Raw genomic sequence first — 20392 nt, 5'->3', positions numbered from 1 at the left:
GCAAAAATATGGAATTCTTTGAGTTGCAGAGTCTGCCTAGTGAACAAGATGAAGAAGCTACGATTTTTTTTTTTTTTTTCCCTCCTGATTTATCATTTTTCCAAACTTTTTATTTCCCACTTTGCACATTTATTACCCTTCTTTGCTGATATTTATTACCCCACTGTCTTCCTTTCTCTTCACCTTTGGTTTTTCTATACTTTTTATTACCCCACTTTCCTAACGTTTATTACCCCAATGTGCTGATATACATTACCCCACCATCTTCCTTTCTATTCACTTTTTAGTTAAGAGTTTTTGCAAAGTATTATATTTTTTAAACATTATGAATAATATACATTAAAAAATTTAGGTCTCACACCTCAAGGCGTTTGCCTAGGCAAGGCTATCCATGAAACACCTCACTCACACCTTCGCCTTTAAAACATTGATTCTAATACACTCTAATTAATGGTAAAGAGATTCAAACTTGGGTGCTAGGTGTGGGCACGCCGTCGGCCTACCACACATTTGCTTGTAGATGACAAAATGCTTTGTTGCTATCCAGTCCAAACAGTTCACAAGCATTTCCACTATGAGAAAGTTAATTTTGCTTTAGGGAGCATGTCATCATTGAGATGGATCAATTATAATACATCCTTAACCTCAAGTATCGCCGAAAGTGTTGGCACTCTGACAAAATTACAGTGATGAACAAGTGTTGAATTTGGAATACATGTCAGTATTACAAATTATACAACAACTTCCAAGCAACCGAAACTGTGTTCACTTTTCTGAGCCGGACTGGAAGATGAAAACTGCTGTCAAAACTCCCACCAATGCTGTAACACCCAAGGCAGCTGTAGGTTGGGGGCTTGTAAGCCCAAAGTTCTGCACAATCACAACGGGAACTTACTATAAATTGTACTTGTTGAGATTCGAGAATGATAACTCACAAAGAAGACGAGGAACAATGTCAAATAAAGCTCGATTGCATTGAGTTACATGGTAAAATGGGAAGCTTCTTTGTTTATTATCAGTTAAATAAGAGGTTTTTTCATTTCAAGTACAACATTCTAAGGGATGGAACAGGGAGAACTTAGTCAGGAATGATTAAGCTTTGAAGTGATTAACCGAGACATCAACAACAATTCCCATGGAAGTCTGCCAGCACCAAAAATAACTAGACCGAACAGAAGCTGGACATCTGAGAAATTTAACTAAAAATTCTTCAAAACTTGTGTGTTAGACAGTCATTGGCAACTAAAGTTTGCACAAGCAGTGGCATACCCCAATCAAAAAAGTTGGAAAAAAAATCATCAGGAGACAGCTTTAGACGTGAAGGTTTCATCACTTTAAGAACATAAAAGGTATGTCGCTGAATTCCTCGATGACTTGAGGATTGATTCTCGTTCATTATTTAGGTTTATAAAGCCTTGATTTACAAGTATACTTTCTATCTACTCAAGAAATACATAAAAGGAAGGCTAATCTAAGAGATTTGATTTATACAGGAAAATCAAGCAAAGATCACAATAAATCAGGAATCATAATTATCGTCTATCAGGTAGGAGTTAACAAAAGGTCATAAACAAGGAAGCAAAAGGCTCAATTGGTCAAGGAGCACAGCTGCAATGGATGGTCATTGTAACCCTGAGGCTTGGTGTACATAGGAAGAACCCACTCAAATCGACAAGATTTTAATTGAGTTTGAATCCAAGTCTCTCGAGTATTAGAAAGTTTATTCTAACAATAATCTATAGATGGTACTTCTAATTGGAATTTCAGTAAGTTTCCTACCCTAGTAAACAGCACTTAAAGCAAACATGAAGGATAACTTTTAGGACAATGCAAGATGCTAATTTCTAGGCCTTTCAATATCTTTTATATACTTGTTAAATCATCAATGGCACAAGTAAGCCAACGGTTCAACAAACGGAAACCAACACTAATTCCCATAAACACGGATGCAACTGAAAGTAAATTGGAAATCTTGGTTTGGATGTTAAAAGCCATAGCTTGTGTCATACCTCCAGAAGTCCCTTTCCGGTTGATACCTCAACGCCAATAGCCACAGCAAAGCCAATCATGGCGAGCCGGCCAAGCCATACATCCAAACCTCCCTCCTTGGTGCTTTGCTCACACCTTATGGAAATTGGCATCGATTTACATGCAGCATTCCTTTGTTGGTATGCTCTTTTAATAACTGAAAACAAAATCAAACATCAACTCTTAAGCAACTAAATACAGCAAACAAAAACCCAATAGTCCTAATACTTTCGAAGTCGAGCAACCCTAGAGTATAAGCTTATGTGTCAATTAAACTGTTACTCATACAAGAATCTGTAAACTTTGAGTTGTGTCAATTGGGCTACATTACTCTTATTCCAAAAACTAAAAATAATTCCTGGTTCTTGAACTCTTTCCAGCGATGATAGATTTCAGTGCCCGTCGATAACCATTTCGAATTTAATTTACATTTAAGAAAAGAAAACTGAAGCCACTTAAGCTGTAAGTCAGTAACTGTATTTCTTTGGTTTTTTTTTTTTTTTTCTTTTTTTTGAGTACATCAATATTTTATACTAAAGTGAGGGGGAGTTTAGTTAAGCTACACAATAACCAATCTAATTTAGTATCATCCATAAAATTAGAACTAAGAGGAACGTAGTAAAAAAAACAAAAAATGAAAACATCCCTTAAAAGTAACTCAGGAGAAAGAAGAGTCAAGGGCTTACTGAGTGGAGAACCAGAAGCAAAGGTCGTCCCAATTCTACCGGAATTAAAGTGGGGAAGCCGAGCAGGACCTGCTGCTGAGCTAATTCCACTTGCATCTGTCGAATTTATCAAACAAATTATAAATTTTGAAATTTCAATATTTTTACAAAAGTAAATTCAATATTCAGTGAGAGAGAGAGAGAGAGAGAGAGAGAGAGAGTACCTCTGATTGAAAGGGAGAGTGAGGCGGAGATTTGAGCTACAGCCATTTTTGCAGGAGGGGAAAGAGAGCTAAATTTGTGGAAATCGCAAAGCGGGTAGTGGAAGTTGTCACCATACTTTTAGATGGGTAAGGTGACACGTGTCGCCCAGGGAGACCGAACAATTCCGAAGCGGATAGAGTTTTGCTGATGTAAGAAAATAGAAATGATAAAAACACATCCCTGGTTTAATCTTGACTTGTTTGATTTTGTTTTTAATATGATAAAAAAAAAATAGCAGAAATATATAAGAAATAAAAAATAGCATGTGAAAGTCATCTCTTTACAAAATTACACAGGTTACTTAGGTGTTCTTGTTAAAAATATTTGTGGGTTAATGAATGTTCACACAGTAATATTGACTAGGGAAATGAATGAGGATTGTATTTTCAAAAGGTGTGTGCTGTAAATTTCAAGGTGTAATTATTACGCTTGTTTGGAGTTGTTCTATAAATAGAGCGCTCCGTGTGCTATCAAAACAGACTAAGAAGAAGAAAAGATCAATAACATCAGTATATATCCTTCCCTCTTTTATTTGTCATTCCCTTATGTTATAGTTACAGTGTGATATTTTACATCTGCTTCACTCGTGTCACTAGTAAGTGTTATCTCTCTAACTTTTTGCATATTTATAACACGTTATCAGCACGACTCTCTAACCATTTCTCATTTCTCTTCGTCAAAAGAAAAAAAAAAAAAAAAAAAAAAAAAAAAAAAAAGGTTTCCTTTAAGGATTTTATTGTTCTTCTTCCTCTGCCTCATCTGCTGGATATACCCTTATGGAGAACTGTTTGCACCATGCCTGCTTCTAGTTCTCAACCTAACAGTTACTTATATCTTTGATTTCTTATTTGGTGTAGCTCATGACTACTAACCCAGTGTTTATTTATGTTAATTTTACTACAATCCAATATGGTGCGATCCAATCACCCATCTTGGATTGCAATCCAAAATGATGCGATATCATCGCCTATCTTGAACTGTAGATCTAATTTTACTGCAAACTTTAGGTGGAGCGGTATAATCGCCCACCCTACCCTGCATATTTAAATTTGCCTGCTGTTTACTTTTATTGCAATTTTAGGTGGTGCAGTATAATCGCCCACCCTGCTCTGCATATTTAAAATTTCCTGCTACTTAAGTGGTGTGGAATAATCGCACATCCTATGTTATGAGAATGGTGCGGTACAATCGCCCTTCTCATTCATCATGTAAATCTCGAGCCAGAAATTTTGAGTGCTTATCATTTTGGCTTGAATATCAAAATAAAAAATTTGTAAGAACCATAAGTTCTAACATTACATACCTCCAGAATACATATTATTGCAAGATCTTACACATCTCAATTTTCTTTCAAAAAAGAAAATGGCGAACTTGGCAAAGCTTGATTTTGTTGCCCTAGACATTACTGGGAAGAACTACCTTACCGGGATAGTGGATACCAAGATCCATTTGGAGGCAAGGAATCTTGGAGAAACAATTAAGGAGGAGAACAGTGCATCTGCTCAAGATTGGGCGAAGGCCATGATCTTTATCCGTCGCCACCTTAATGAAGGACTAAAGAGCGAATACCTAATGGTTGAAGATCTATTAGCTCTCTGGAAGGCATTGAGAAGCAGATACAATCACCAGAAAATGGTGCTTCTTCCAAAAGTCATTATGAGTGGACTCACCTAAGGATCCAGGATTTCAAGTCAATGGCTAAGTACAATTCTGCAATGTTCAGAATTAGCTCCTACATGAAATTTTATAGGGAAACCATCACTGAGGAAGATATACTGGAAAAAACTTTCAGCACCTTTCATGCCTCTAACGTGCTCCTACAGCAACAGTATAGAAAACGAGGTTTCATTGAATACAACCAGCTAATATCTGTGCTCCTGGTAGCTGAACAAAACAATGAGCTCTTGATAAAAAATCATCGGTGTCGACCTATTGGATATGCACCATTCCTAGAAATGAATGCAGCTTCCCTCGAAGTGAACGCCACACCCTCTGGTGGCAATAATCATAAATGAGGACGTGGCCACAGGCGAAGACAGTGGAATGGTAAAGGCAATAATCATGGTGTCCAGTTTCACAACCAAGTTCGAAAGCATAATTCAGGCTCGAACTTCAAAAATGTAAATCGCCAAAAAGGAAGAGCTCATATGAATAATGCTCCCAGAAACTTTGAAAGAGCCTGCCATAAGTGTGGTGGCAATGGGCACTGGGCGCGTACTTGTCATACCCCAAAATATCTGGTGGATCTATATCAAGCCTCCATCAAGGAGATGGGTGTTAAGACCAATTTTCTCAACCAGGCTAAACCAGTAGGTATACCTAATCCAGTGTGTGACTTATCAGGGCAGTTGAACACAACCTACCTAGATGTCTCAAACTTCACTACGGAAAGGGGCAATGAAGTGTACTGGTCCTACTGAATCATTTATATTTGATGTACTGAACTTGTAGTTTAAAACTAGCATTTCAAATTCAATAAAAGTGGCATTTAAATTTCTTATTATAAATTGCTTTTCACCGTGATCCCCTTTACTCAGAAAGCATGGATAAAAACTATGGTCATTCTTAAAACATGAGAAATAGCAGAGATATTTGTCTTGCAGACAGCGCAACCATGCATACAATACTTCTAGATCGAAAGTATTTCTCAAGATTGATGCTTACAAAAGTAAGGGTAACAACAATATCAGGCCAATCAAATGTGATTGAAGGCTCAGAGAAAGCCCAGATTATGTTACCAAATGGAACGATATTGTCCATATAGAATGCGTTGTACGCTACTCGATCTACTCAAAATTTGTTGAGTTTTAAAGACATACGTTTAAATGGATACCACTTTGAAACGAAAAGTGCAGAAAATGTGAAGTATCTATGCATTACCTCCAATGATACCCAGAAATGTGTATTGGAGAAGTTGCATGGTTTGACGAGTAGATTGTATTATACACACATAAAGATAGTTGAATCATATACTGTCACGAACCAGAAGTTCATTGACTAAAAAATTTACATGTTTTGGCATGACCGTCTAGGTCACCCAGGATCTACCATGATGCGTAGAATCATTGCCAACTCTAATGGACATCCATTATTGAACAGACACATTGCTATCTCAAATGATAACCCTTGCAAGGCTTGTTCTCAAGGAAAGTTGGTAATTAGACCATCGCAACTAAAGGTTGATGCTAAATCCCCATCATTTTTGCAAAGAATTCAAGGGGATATTTGTGGGCCTATTCAACCATCCTATGGACCATTCCGATATTTTATGGTTTTGGTTGATACATCTACCCGATGGTCATATGTTTGTCTCTTGTCTACTCAGAATGTAGCTTTTGCAAGACTTCTTGCTCAAATAATTTGTTGGAAATGTGACATAAAACCAATCATATGATGTTACTTTACGGACATTTCACATGTTAAAGTAATCTACTTTAATATAAAGGGCAAAAATTATTATTTTAGGTCGTCTCATATAAATGTTATATGCTTAAACAATAAGTCCAAGGAATATGCAACTGCAACTGGGAGAATGTGATCTCAAGAAGTTAGATACATGAGACTATTCTCTTTCGTATACATATCTTAAACGTTCCTGATCATAGAATTGATAATTGGGCATTGACAGTCCGTTGAGATCAATACGTGCTATGTCTTCTCTTAGGGAGAGTGACTGGTCTCGAGTCATTGGTATGACTGACACTAAGACAAGCATGTAGGTACTTAATAGAGAATGAGTCCATTGAACACGATCGACGAGGAGTTCTCATACTCATATCACATGAGAACTCATGGTTGGGATAATGCAAAGTAGTCATTTGACCTACGGCATCATAGTTATCTTGTGGTTAGGTTCTTGATCTTTGACTATGTCAAAGTCACTCCATCAGAGGGTGTCCATGGCATAGTTGGGGTTAAGCCACTTAGCCATGGAGGCAAGTGAATGCGCAACAAGGGATCTCTAACCTTCAAAACATTTGAGGGAGAATACTCTATGATATGATTAAGAATCTCTGGTTAGAGTATGAATGAGATTTAGGAAGTCATTCCAAATCACATTCAAGGTAATCATATAAGTAAACAAATCACATTGGATAGTAAGCATGAATAAACTATCAAATCAAATAATGTGGTCAAGAGTATTGTATTAGAGAAGGGCTGTATTGCATTGTAATCCTAAACTGAATAGGTTCTCCACCTCTTCTGATTAGCTTGGGTAACCATGACATACTGTTAGGTGTCACTCATAGTTTGTGGAAGCCCTAAACATGTATAGTCACTAAAGGGAGAATTGAAAGTAAGTTTCAATTCACAATCGATATGAAGAGTTATAATCGCCCACTGCCTCACTAAAAGGAACCTAATGGATCGTACACCGTGTAAGGTAGAGATTGAAGAAATAACGGAGATGAGTAAGGATAATTAAATGGTTTAATTATTTATGGCAATGATTAATTAATATGATGATTAATCAAACAAATAAGTTCGTTTTAGACCTCGGGTTAATTTTGGGCCACAAGGCCCAATTGGACTTGAATGTCAAGTCCAATAACTCAAGTTGTATGACAACTTGAAAACACAAAGGGCTTGAAAGCCCTATAAACCCTTAAGGCCAGCCATATAGAGAAGGGTAGTGAACTTGCTTTAATTGCAAGTTTGCCACTACATTGTGAGGTGGTATAAAGGCAACTTCATAGCCATTTCATCCTTAGGGTTTCTTTTGGAGAAAAGATGAGAACACAAGCTCCATTTTTTCTCTAAGAGGCTGGCCACCCTAGGAAGGTTTTACTAGCATCTCAATCTTCCTAGGTCACTCATCTCCTTATCAAAGCTCTCCTTGGTGTGGAAAAATTAGAGGTTCTCTATTTTGGGAACTTGGAGAATCCTTTCAACCATCCTCCTCCAAGAAATCCTTGAAGCTAGGAAGCAAGGAATGAAGGCCCTCTCCTTGGGTGATTAGCCTTTGCTTATGCAAAAAGGAATCAACAAAGGTATAAGATTTCTCAACTCACTTTGTTCTTGAGTTGAGTCTTGGTTCACCCAACTACTAGGCTTTGAATTTCATGGGTAAAGTTTTGTTTTTGAGTGCATACAAGCATGATTCCGCCTTTAATTGTTTATTGCATGTATAGATGTTGCTCAGATGAACTAATTTTCACAAATATTTCCTTCAAGTGGTATTAGAGCCTAGTTCTAGTAGTTGGTGAATCCTTTTAGGTTTTGTAGTTCATAGTCTTTGATTTGAATGTTGTAATTGTTACAAGTTTTATTCTTGCTTCTTTGAATATAAATTTTGTTAGAAAATTTACCATCTCAAATGTTGTAGAAGTAGTTCAAATGAGCATAAATTTTGGAGCTAAAATTTGGTGCCATGTTTTTGGGAAAATTCCCCCAAATCCAAAGGGTAGATTTTTGGGTTCATGTTTGTCTTGTTAAAAGTGTTTTAAAATGACTTGTGGAACCCCTAAGTACCCTAGGATGTTAACCCCCTTTTGAGTAGTGAAATTTTGAATTTTATTGAGTGAAAACATTCATGGAGCTCTTATGAGTTTTCATGTGTGTTCTTCAATGTTCTTGCTTTGTTCATACCAAGAACAAAAAGTTTGGTATTTTGTTTCAAAGTTTGGTTGATTACATAAAGTCTTTGTTTGGTGTTAGTTGGTGAGACTTTTTAATCACAAGACATTTTTTGAAAGTGTGATTGAAAGTGGAAATTTTTTTTTGTACATGATTGGTACTTCTCTTACACACCTCATACCTATTTTTTCAACCTCATACCCATCACCTTTTCAACATGCTTGACTTTAAGACTTTGTTTTTCATCAAAAACCACTCCCTCACACTACCATGACCGGCCACTCCTTCAAAGTGAGTACTTTTGGAGGTTTTATGCAATTACATAAAGTTTTGATACTTTTGTGTATTTGTACTTTGACCCGAAAGTTTACGTTTTTACGTAAAGGCCCAAAATCACTAAAGGACAAATTGTTTTGCTCCTTTAATGAAGTTTTTGTATTTGTAGAAATTTTTGGGTTGTAGTTGTAATTACATGAAGTAGTGGACTTTTGTGTTTCTACAAAGTGACCTCAAAAGTTTGTATTTTGCAATATAGCCCAATGGTTGAGGTTATTGCTTTTTGGCCCAAATTAGTTGAGAACAAAATAGTTTTGTATCTTTAAATGAGAATTGGATTTTCATTTCTTTTAGCTTCATCTAAATCAATTCTATGGATACAAAAACCAAACGACAATGTTGCATTCAAGTTTAATTAGTTAAAGCGTTAATTAATTAAAGAAAGGGTGATTATGAACCTAAGCCTACAATAATTGAGCTATGTGAATGGCCGTCTTTCAAATTTGTTTGAACCATGGGAATGTGTAGATTAGATTTTGGTTGTAATTTGATATGATCAAATGTTGTAAAAGAGCATAAGCTCTTCTTTACTTTAAAGTAATTTGTTTTGATCAAGTGTTGTAAAAGAGCATAAGCTCATCTTTACTTTGAAGTACTCTTTTCTTGTTTTATTTGATATGCATGAAATTGGAGTAGAGCGTCCAACGACCAATAAGAAAACACGCCTTAATGTGATTAAACGCGTAACTAAAATCAATCACCATTCCTAGACTGAGATCCAACACTAGGCTTGTGTTGGATCTAACCAAAGGTTCATGGTCATCCTAAGGCCCTTAGGCAACTATATAGTCCATCAATGAATGCAAAGCTTATGTTAGTAGTACCATATATTCTTGCTTTAAAAACCGTTTTACAAGCATAGTGGGAGTATCATATACTACTAAATCAATAGTTGTAATAGGACTAAATTGTTTTAATGTGATTAAAATGAATGACAATATGTGATGAGACCTAAAACCCTCAACCAAACCATTATTAAGTTGACAAGCGTGAGAGTGCTTTGAACACTCTTTCGTGGCCTTCCACCGTGGTAGGCTCCGATCGTTTATGACTTGTACACCGACTTCACCCTATCATGGGAGAGTACAAAGTGCATGCTTACACTCAGGAGGAGTTCTATATACATACATGATGAAGTGAGGTAGGCAACAAGTTTAGCCAACATGATATCATTCTGAGGCATCATTCTCTAGAGGTGAAATAAGATGGGTAATTGCAAGAGATGCAAATGAGTAAGTGTACTCTCTCATTATTATTAATGCTAGCCGACATCATATCATTGTGAAGTGGGCTTGGTAATAGTGAACCTCCCATACCCTACTAAGAGTTTCCTCCAAAACTCTCGAATTCCGACGAGGGATATGGAATTTGCCAAAAATAGTTGGTCGTGCTATTTGACTTAAAGACCCGGATCCAATGGCTTAAAATCAATCAATTTATATTCGTTATGTATTAGTTTACCGATATATTTCCAAACGCTATCCAAAACTTGAGAAAGAAAAGCCAAATTCTTTAGTTTCCAAACTTGGTACCACAATCCCATAGATTGTCTTGAATGGATTGTATATGTACCTAAGTAGTCTCATCCTCACAACTTACTATTGATAATGTATCATTGGAAGAACATGTTAGATAAGTCTATCATAAAGAGGACAACATAAACAACCAATGCTTATTCCTTTATTGTATGAATAAAGGAACTTATGAAGATTAGCATAAAGACATGGACACTTTTAGTGTCATAGTTCTTCACTTACAAATCGTTGTATGAAGAAATAAGAGTTTCTTTGAACAACCCTTAGTTAATGCAAACACTAGTGCTTGTTTCTTTGTTAAATGAACAAGGAACTTGAGAAGTAAGCACAAGGGCATGGACACTTTATGTGCCATGATTCTTCATTTACAAATTGTTGTATGAAGAAATGAGAGTTGCCTTGAACAACTCTTGAAAGTTTGTAAATATGTTTAGAACATAATGGTTGGTTGACAAAAATAGTCCATCAACATGGACTTATGATGATTTTGAATCATTGAGTGTTGAAGTGTTAAACCACTTCTAGAGACGGAAACTAGGCAAAGACTTCACCTTTTGTGTCCCTATCCAAATGGTTCACTAAGTTTATTATAAACTATATTGTGAACAATAACCGCGCGCTCTCCAAATCGTTTGATGTGTATAACACAATCAAAATAGGTTTCAAGAGAGATAGTGGGAGTTTAGGGACCATGACTATTGTAGTCAATGGAGAAGTCACATGAAGAAGACAAAATAACTCCAAGGGAACAAACTTGGTTTATGAAAGGATGGACATTGGAAGGGGTATTTGCAAGAAATGTCTTGCAAGTGTCAAGAACACACCTTTCGAAGGTGTTGTAAATTGTTCTTGAATAGTTCAAAACAGTTGGTTCTTCTACTTGACTGCTTGATTCCGTATTAGTAACTATGTTTTACAATCATTGTAAAAGTGTGGCTAATAAGAAGTAGAAGATTAATGAGAGAAGAAAAAGGTACTTCATATTCGGAACGTGAATCAAATATAGATCTCTGCGAAAGTAGATAGTACTTACTTCCTCATATAAACTACAAAAGAAAATGGAAAGCAAAGATTGTCTTTACATTTCAATTTGAATAAAGGAACTTAATAGTTTTAAGAGATGGATAAATTTTTTTGTTTAACAAAACATTGTTCTTTATTAATGAATGATTGGATTATAGTAATCCGATTAATTGTCTCTATATTGTAGAGATAATGTGGTAGTATTAACTGTTTAGAATACAATGATGCTTAAAACCCAAAAGGTTACAAAGTAGTGACTAACCCTATTGAGTTGTGACACCTCTAAAACATAAATTACAAGTTGGTCATAGATGGATGCTTTGAATCGTTAGATCCGGATCCAATGCCTTCTTGTTAAAATTGTATAGGGGCGAAATGTTTGTATCTTTATTCTTTTTGGAAAGAAGAAAGAATCACAAAGTTATTGAGATTAATTCACTTAGATGTTAGTGGAACTTGTCCACAACATTATACTACTCATGTTGTATAACATTCACCGAAGATCGCTCTCGATAGGATTATCGTCTATTTTGAATAAACACAAGTCCGAATACTTTGCTAAAGGTTTCAAAGAATTCAAGAATGTAAGTTGATGAGTAAGACGTTTAAAGTATTTACCTCCTTAGATTTGATCCAAGGAAAAGTAGCACTTTAGACAAGTTTCCTTGAAAGATATCAAGGAAAATAGCATCATAAGGTCATGGATCTCTCCATTAGGAGAAGAACGAACTCGAATAAGACTTAGTTCATTGGATGTTATCAATTACCCATATATAGGATATGTACTTCTAAAACAATATGATTGTCAATTAGAAGATCTTCCAAAATTTTCATAACTCCATAGGAAGTAGTTGGAAAGAAAAACAAGTCTTAATTCATAACTCCATAGGTTGTATGCTAATAAGCAATATTTGTTTGAGAACAAACTTGTGGGATATCCTTAAATTAACCTTTGGATATCACTTCTATAAACCAACTAACAAATGTTGTTTGTTGGGTAGTTCATTGTAATCCTACATTGGGATTTGCCTAAGATAGAGCAAATGAACGAGAGATAGAACTCAAAGAATGGGTTCTTTGAGAGACAAGATGATGATCAACAAATATAACAACCTAGTTCCTACACCACAAGCTTCAAGGTAGTCAAGAAGGATTTTTAGACCATCTCAGTTGAATGGTTTGAACTTTATGACTAAGTCATAGAGTTGCACCTCTTAATTCGAAAGAAATAAGAATGAAAATCCTTATGACTACATTGAGTGTATATATGAGATATACTCAAGGAAATGGTATAGTACCATTTGACCCGAAATAATGAAACCTACATAGCTAAATGGTAGCTTAAGGTGACTACAATCTTATGTGATATAAACTAACACACAAATTAAACCCTCTTTTTGATAGTTGTAGTATGTGAAAGTAGGGATCGTTTTAGGCCGGGGATTAGAAGGGATGCTAATCAACACTAATTAGACTTAAAAACTAAAAACTAGACTAAACTAACACAAAACAATGAGGGGGAAGGTTTTTGGATGAATTCTGACTTAAAACAAGGAAATTGAAGAAACAAATTAAGTTTGGTACGAAAATTGGGTGAATTAAAGGGTAAAACGCTAGCTAGAGGATTCTTCTCCACACATGAACCATATGCATACAAATCGATTTCCAGTTATTATTTCTATAAGCCATGAATGACAATGCCCCAAATTAATTGTGAACTGCACTAATTAACTCTCATATTTTCCTAATTTTATTGAATTGGACTCAGCGATACAATCAAATTATTCTTATTAAGTTCCCTATATGAACTGCATGATAGAGATACATATCAAAGATCATTAAGTTCTATGAAAATAATAAGCATTGATAAGGCATTCATAACTATGAACTGCATGATACTCCTGCCATGGATTTACTTAACACAATCATGACTAGTGACTTCCACTACTTATAAATATAAGTTCATAACTATTAGGTGAAATTCCCTTATATTTTAGTATCAGATTCATGCATGCAAACTAAGTATGCATCCTTAATCAACATACAAGAAACAGATAAGTAAATCGTATTCATGTTTTACAAAACAATAACTGGATGAAATCAATTCATATCACATATATGTTCATGGCTTCGAATTCACCTTTAGTTAAAAAGAAATTAGTTCCACATGTTCGCAATTAAACAAAACCAATGTAATTTAAACATTGATCTAAAACTAAGGATAGAAAGAACCCAGAAACACTCCAGCACTCCAATGGTCTTGGATTACAGGTCACGGCACAAGCTCTTCTTCTCATTCCTTCCTTGCAAAGCTGCGGCATATATGTTTATTTTTCTAAATTTCTCTCTAAGCTCTCTCTGCTTTTTTGTGTGGCATAAAGTACGTATATATATATATGCTAGGGTTCATGGCACCAATCCTTGGAGGACAAGGATTGAGCACGGCACAAGTCCAGAAGGAAAAGAACTAGGATGCTGCGGCAGAAACTAGGGCTTCTAGAAAGGTAAGGTGCGGCATAGATTTAGGCGTCTAGAATTCTGATGTTAGGTGTTCTAATGTGAAATTGATTCCTCTTTGCAGCTAGAATTAAGGTAGGAAAAAATTAGGATAGGATAAGGTAAGATTAGATAAGGTTTAGATAAGGTTTCGATAAGATAAGGTAGTTTGGATCATGTTTCCTTCTTCTTAGCTGATTCCTTATCTTCCAAGTCTTGAATTAATTTCTCTAGATGTTAAGCACATTCCTAGCCTCTTTTGATCTTCAAAAACGTCCATCCACCATGTTCCATGCATGTGCTATCCATTCCAAGCCCTAAATTGCTCTATAATGCTCCAAATTGCCTTTTCTTGCCACTTTTGCCATTTGGACCTATAAACATACGAAAATAGCTTAAAACACTATAATAAATAGAAACTAACTCACTAAATGCAAGGAAATAGGCTAACAAAGTCGCATAAATATGCTTCTATCACAATCAATGAGATTGGTTGACTTGGATGAAACCATCTTTAATGTAGTCTTGGTTTTAATTAATTCGAAGATTGCTAGCTACAACTAAATGGTGATTCAATATTTGGACATAATATAGGTTTCCAAAACCTTTATCAAGATAGTCTTGATAATATATGTCTAAAATTTGGAATCACAAGATGTGTAAGTTGTAGAGATTCATCCATAATGAATCTTAGCAAGCTAGTGGGAGCCATAAGTGTCTTATGAGAGAAATATAAAATCATTTGATTTCTCATAAAGATGTAAATGAATCTTTTGTTTACTAGGTTTACAAAAGATTAGTGGGAGTTAATCATATTCCTAAATTTGAACATATATATGATATATTAATTTTAGAAATTCTTCTTCGTTAAAGTTATGACTTTAAACATTCTATAACGATAGAATGTATATGGGAGACATAGTCTATATACATGGGATGGAAATATATAATGATAGATTTCAGGATATAATTGGATTATATCAAGCCCTAATAATAGACAAAATATGCTAGGAAGTTTCTCATATGATGTTAAACTTCAATCAGAAGGATAACTCTAGTGAGACTAGGAAGTTGCTTTTCTCAAAGGGAACGTACCCTTTGACTCCCAAAGAAATAATGCGTAAATAGAATCCTTTATGCATATGCAGAAAGGTGATTTACATATTTCATATTGTATGAAAAACGTTGATATGAGTTGTACCTAGAATGGTACAAGACGATATCAGTGCAAGCCCAGGATCAGAACCATGGCAACTGTCAAGTGAGTCCTTAAGTATTTAAGAAATACTAAAGGATAAATTCTTCAAGAATGAGGAAGAATTAAAGTAACGCAATGGAAGTGTAAATGTATTAGATTATGAATCTAATATTGTATCCATCATTGGATATATCTTCATTTTGAATAAAGAGATAATTGGATATCTCTTAATTATGATTAAAGAGATATTTGGGTGGAAACATTAAAAGTAATGACTTTAGTATGTTCCATCGTGCATGCAAAATATATCGCCATATACAAGCTTACAACAATGTTGTTTAGATGGGAAAGTTCATTTATGAACTCTCTATTTGGTTCCAACTAGAAAGTGTCTCTAGTGTACCAACATTATGACACTAATGGGGTGACAACTCAAGCCAGGGAATCAAGGTCTCATCAAGACCCGAACTCAAATGAGAGACTAAACCACATGATTGAGAATCATGTATAATGGTGACGTCGTTATTCTCAAGGTTGCTTATATGGATAACATATAGATATCCATTGTCTAGGCCTGCAACTCAGCCATGTTTGAAATGACTACAGAAGAGGTATCATCACTGATGACGAAGCTGATTAGCTCCAGTGCAAGTGGGAAATTGTTCGAAATGTGCCCTAAAACCAATCATATGATGATACTTTACGGACATTTCACATGTTAAAGAAATATACTTTAATATAAAGGCAAAGATCATTATTTTAAGCCGTCTCATATAAATGCTATATGCTTAAACAATAAGTCCAAGGAATATGCAACTGCAACTGGGAGAATGTGATCTAAAGAAGTTAGATACATAAGACCATTCTCTTTCATATATATATCCTAAACGTTCCTGATCATAGGATTGCCAATTGGGCATTGACAGTCCATTAAGATCAGTACATGTTATGTCTTCTCTTAGGGAGAGTGACTGGTTTCGAGTCATTGGTGTGACTAACACCAAGACAAGCATGTAGGTGCTCAATAGAGCATGAGTCCACTGAACACGATCAACGAGGAGTTCTTATCCTCGTAATCTGATCTCGGTTAATTTTCAAGTTTAGAGCACCAACAAACCAAACCAATTATACCCAATGACATAAGATGAACAGTTGCTCCACTGACTCCTCGTGAGTATTACAAAATGGGCATACATGTGATTGCGCCAATCTCCTCTTGAATAAATTATCCATGGTTGCAATGGCCTAGTGAAGGGATTTCCACATAAAACACCGAATTTTTGATGTTGTTTGCAATTTCCAGATAACCTTCCAAAGAGAACTAGGAATGGAAGTAGAGGATGACGGCCCGGGGCTTCCACGAGTTGGTCTCTTCGTACTAGCCCAATGGTATCCCAATTTGACAGAAAAAAAATCTATTTTTTTTCAAATAGCCACACCAACATGTCCTGGAGTTCCAGGTCACCTATCAAAACCTCGAGCATCGCACCATAATCCTCTTCCAATACAATCATTTGTAAGAAGTCATTGTTCCATTCATCATTCTCTAGACATATTAGTGAGTTCACCCTGGTGTTAGGGTTAACTCTTACCTTTCCCATCGACGTTGACAAAGACCTCGTGTGCAACGACCCAAAAATTCTTAATTGGAAGCTAATATCCGATGATAGGCCAAAATTAAAATCATGGTTAATCTCTACGCTGTTAACCATAATAAATCTCTTTCCTTAAAGAAATCAAGTACAATATTAAATTTGGGTTGTTTTATGGCTACATCTAAACGTCTCGTTAGACTGCCTACGTAAAGGGATCAAGCCATTCGTAGTTCACAAATTCAATTTCTAACTCATTTCCAAAATCATTCAAGTGACTAACAATCACTAGCTAAAGTTCAAACAAGCAATTCACACCAACTGCATATCAAATATAGATTAAGAATATCAAAATTAGCTTAGAAAGGCAGCGTCGGTTCACTGTCCACGCGCCGCCGCTCGTAGCGGTTTCCGGCAAACGAAAACTCCAAATTCTGACGAACTCTAAAAATTACCAAATTTTACAGGGTTGTAGAGTTCAATGAGAGGAACAACTTTCGTACCTGGGCCAAAGTCCAATTTAGCTGGGAAGTGGCCGGAAAATCCCTCGAACCACCGAAACCCTCAATTTGGGTAGTTATCGATTCACCACCAAAACGAACTCCAACGCCTCATCCAAGACTTGGGCCTTGTCCCTAGGGTTGAGGGGAGTCTTTTGGTGGTGGTCATCGACGACAATCGTTGTTGGATTCACCGAAAAAAGTATAAAACCACCGGGACACTCGTGGGTTTTGTGGCTTCGATTTGTGAATTTGGGTTAGAAATCCAGAAATCTAACACCACAGAGACATTGGGCTCGACGAGAGCTTTCCATAGACACCTGAACCTCCTTGAACGAATGTCGGACGAAGAAGATAAGACAGAGTCATGTAATCGAGTCGGATCGGTTACACGGATCAAAAATGATCCGGTGCTCCCTCACCTTCCTCCTTTCTCTCCCTTCTTCCTCTACCCATTGGTCCTCTCCCTTCCTCCGTTTCTCTCCCACATCCCTCATTTCCCTTCTCTCTTGCTGCCACCTGGCAACTTCCAATCTCATCCATATATGTCAAGAAATATGATAAAATATACGAGGATAAAATACGTCCTCGTAAAATTACGTTTAATCAACGAGGGGCATTTTCCACTTATCGATAAATTTTCTACGTTTTCATATATTTTAAATTTTCTAGGGTATTACTTCGTGAATGAGCAAATTTGGAGTCGGGTTGACGATTTAGGAGAATGGCAAAGTTCATCGATGATATACATCCCATAATGAGATTTCTCCATCTATTATCAAAACCCATTTTTTCCATCACGACCATTAAGAAAACCCACTCAACACGGTCATAAGCTTTATGCATATCCAGCTTGATTCCAAGTTCGAACTTCTTTTTTGTTTTCCCCAGCTTGAGAAAGTGGAAGATCTCATGCACGAAACTAATGTTTTCTTGAATTTGTCTTCTTGCTACAAATGCATTTTGCATTGTGGAGATCAAGGTCGGCAGAAGTGGCTTTAGCCAGTTTTCCATCACCTTTGAAAGAACCTTGTATAAGTAGTTACACAAGCTAGTAGGGCGGAACTGGTTTACATGTTCTAGGTTTTGCACCTTGGGGATCAACGCTGCATGAGTAACATTCAGGCGGTTGGGGTTCTATCTACCATTCATCAAGTCTTCAATTAACTCATTCACATCCTTCACAATGATATCCCAGTAAGAGTGGTAGAATATACCTTGAAAACCATCGGGACCCAGGGTCTTCAAAGCCCCCATCTGTAAAGCTGCATCCTTAATTTCCTTCACCAAAACCTACGTTGTGAGGGTCTCATTCATCTCCTCTATGACTTTGGGGGTGACACAATCCAAAACTGAACCCCACTCCCTTTGTCCCATCGAAGTAAATAGGTTGATGAAATGGCTATCAATGATGCTCCAAACCACTCGTGGGTTGTCAACCCATTCCCCACTACCATCCTTTAGAGAAACTACTTTGTTCCGCCTTTATCTTTGCATAGTGGATTGGTGGAAGAATGAAATATTGGCATCCCTATCTTATAGCCCTTTTATTCTCGACCTTTGTTTCTAAAAGCTTTCCTCTTGACTCCACAACTGGTCCACCCTTTTCATAAGCACTTCGATCTCGTGAGCATTGCCTCTCCAATCCTCTTGAAGGGACCCAAGTTTTCCCATCATCTCCTCAATTTGTCTTCCCCTTTGTTTGAATTTTCCTCTACTCCATCTTAACAACTTATCACGGCAATCATTGATCTTCTGATTCCAGTTATCCATACTATCTCCATTCTGCCTCACTACCTTTTCACCTCATTCGGTTCACAATGGACCAAAACAGGGCAATGGTCAGATGCCAGGACCGTGCCATGAGTGGCAATGATGTTTGGCCATAATGACTGCCAATGTCTGTTAACTAACCCCCGATCAAGTCAAGCTTCTACCAATTGAAGCCCAAATCCACAAATTCCACTTTACTAATGAAATCTTCTACGTACCGAGATTTATTATATCTCACTTCTGCTCCACCCGACTTTTCCCAATCCCATAAGAATTCGTTAAAATCACCTCCACATATCCAAGGGATATTTTCTAGGCTAAATTTCTGAATCATCCTTCTCCAAAACTCATCTTTTTCCGCTCGGTAAAAAGTTCCATAAACTTCTGTGACTCGAAAAACACCACAGGAGTCGTTGAAACTGCATCTAGCATCAATAAAGTGTTTCAAGGATTCCATTACTTCCACTATGATTGAATCGTCCCACCATAGACTCAAGCCACTCGCTCTCCCTACCAGAGCTACATTGAAACCATTCAACTACCTATACACCGCCTCACACCTACGATTCTATGATCTTTCATTTTCGTTTCTGATAGAAAGATCATAGATGGCCTATATTTCCTAATGAGCCCATGTAGGGCCCAAACTATCGTGTCATACCTAAGACCACAACAGTTCCAAAATAGATGTATCATGGCGAACATGCGGCTATTGAAGGCCAACCGCCACTGCCTCGAGATTGATTTCCTACTTCCTTTTCTACCAAGGACTTATTCCTCGCTGTAGAAATATTCTCCATCTAGTCCCACATATCTTGATACTCTATTAGGATTTCCTGCAACTCCGCCTTCGCATAGATTGCTCTCTCCATCATCAAGCATCTCTCCCTTATGTTCATCATTCTCAGCTTCTCTACAACTCTCTCTTTTCTCTTCTTTGTGCTCCTGTTAATCTTCTCACCTTTGGCTTTCTTCTATGGGGATTGCATCATCTCTTGCTCTTCAATAGCTATCTCTCTTCTAGAGCTACTTCCACTCCCCATCTCATGGCAACCCGCATAGCTCTCCTCAAATGTCCCCTCCATAACTTGCTCCACCCTCCGCTTTGCAAGTTGTGTGTGATTTCCCATTAAGGGAGCCGTCACCCCTCTCTACCCAAATTCGTATTCTCCTCTTGTAATTCTTCAATTGTAACAGTTGCCTTTTTTTCAATGCCATCTTTTTCCTTTTCCTTTTTCATTCATAACCACCATCGATTCTTAAGTTTCACTGTCCCTAGTCCGCTCCAAGTTGTCATTCCCGTGTGCATTTTCCTCCCTTTGCTGCTGATTAGACTGGGGTCTTGCCCTTGCACCTGCCCATCATCTTTCTCCCGATGTAATTGCCAAGGGTTTAGATGCCTCCA

At 36.8% G+C, this 20392-nt stretch overlaps 2 protein-coding genes across 2 annotated transcripts; one reads left to right on the top strand and one right to left on the bottom strand.

The window, feature by feature from the left end:
• Positions 1–579: 579 nt before the first annotated feature.
• Positions 580–3020, bottom strand: LOC137725174 (stress enhanced protein 1, chloroplastic). The gene is made up of 4 exons (XM_068463766.1): positions 2918–3020; positions 2715–2810; positions 2010–2185; positions 580–870 (listed from the first exon to the last, which is right to left on the bottom strand). Exons 1-4 carry the CDS (start codon positions 2961–2963, stop codon positions 766–768), a joined length of 423 nt encoding a protein of 140 aa, XP_068319867.1. The 5' UTR covers positions 2964–3020; the 3' UTR covers positions 580–765.
• Positions 3021–4319: 1299 nt separating this feature from the next.
• On the top strand, positions 4320–4972 carry LOC137724933 (uncharacterized). Its single transcript, XM_068463570.1, has 2 exons — positions 4320–4592; positions 4781–4972. The coding sequence occupies exons 1-2, from the start codon at positions 4320–4322 to the stop codon at positions 4970–4972; spliced, it is 465 nt and encodes a 154-aa protein (XP_068319671.1).
• The last annotated feature ends 15420 nt before the right edge of the window (positions 4973–20392 follow it).

Source organism: Pyrus communis, chromosome 2 (assembly GCF_963583255.1).
Source record: "Pyrus communis chromosome 2, drPyrComm1.1, whole genome shotgun sequence".
Lineage (NCBI taxonomy): Eukaryota > Viridiplantae > Streptophyta > Magnoliopsida > Rosales > Rosaceae > Pyrus > Pyrus communis.
Note: the sequence above shows the minus strand (reverse complement) of the source record. Positions and strands in the feature narration are given on the sequence as shown.

What these genes read in the sequence shown, in the direction of transcription:
- LOC137725174 (XM_068463766.1), bottom strand. Translation starts at nt 2,963, where the DNA reads ATGGCTGTAGCTCAAATCTCCGCCTCACTCTCCCTTTCAATCAGAG. An exon ending in ACTCTCCCTTTCAATCAGAG is followed by an intron (nt 2,811 to 2,917) that starts GTACTCTCTCTC and finishes TAAATTCGACAG; the next exon opens with ATGCAAGTGGAATTAGCTCA. An exon ending in TGCTTCTGGTTCTCCACTCA is followed by an intron (nt 2,186 to 2,714) that starts GTAAGCCCTTGA and finishes TTTTGTTTTCAG; the next exon opens with TTATTAAAAGAGCATACCAA.
- LOC137724933 (XM_068463570.1), top strand. Translation starts at nt 4,320, where the DNA reads ATGGCGAACTTGGCAAAGCTTGATTTTGTTGCCCTAGACATTACTGGG. An exon ending in GATACAATCACCAGAAAATG is followed by an intron (nt 4,593 to 4,780) that starts GTGCTTCTTCCA and finishes GTGCTCCTACAG; the next exon opens with CAACAGTATAGAAAACGAGG.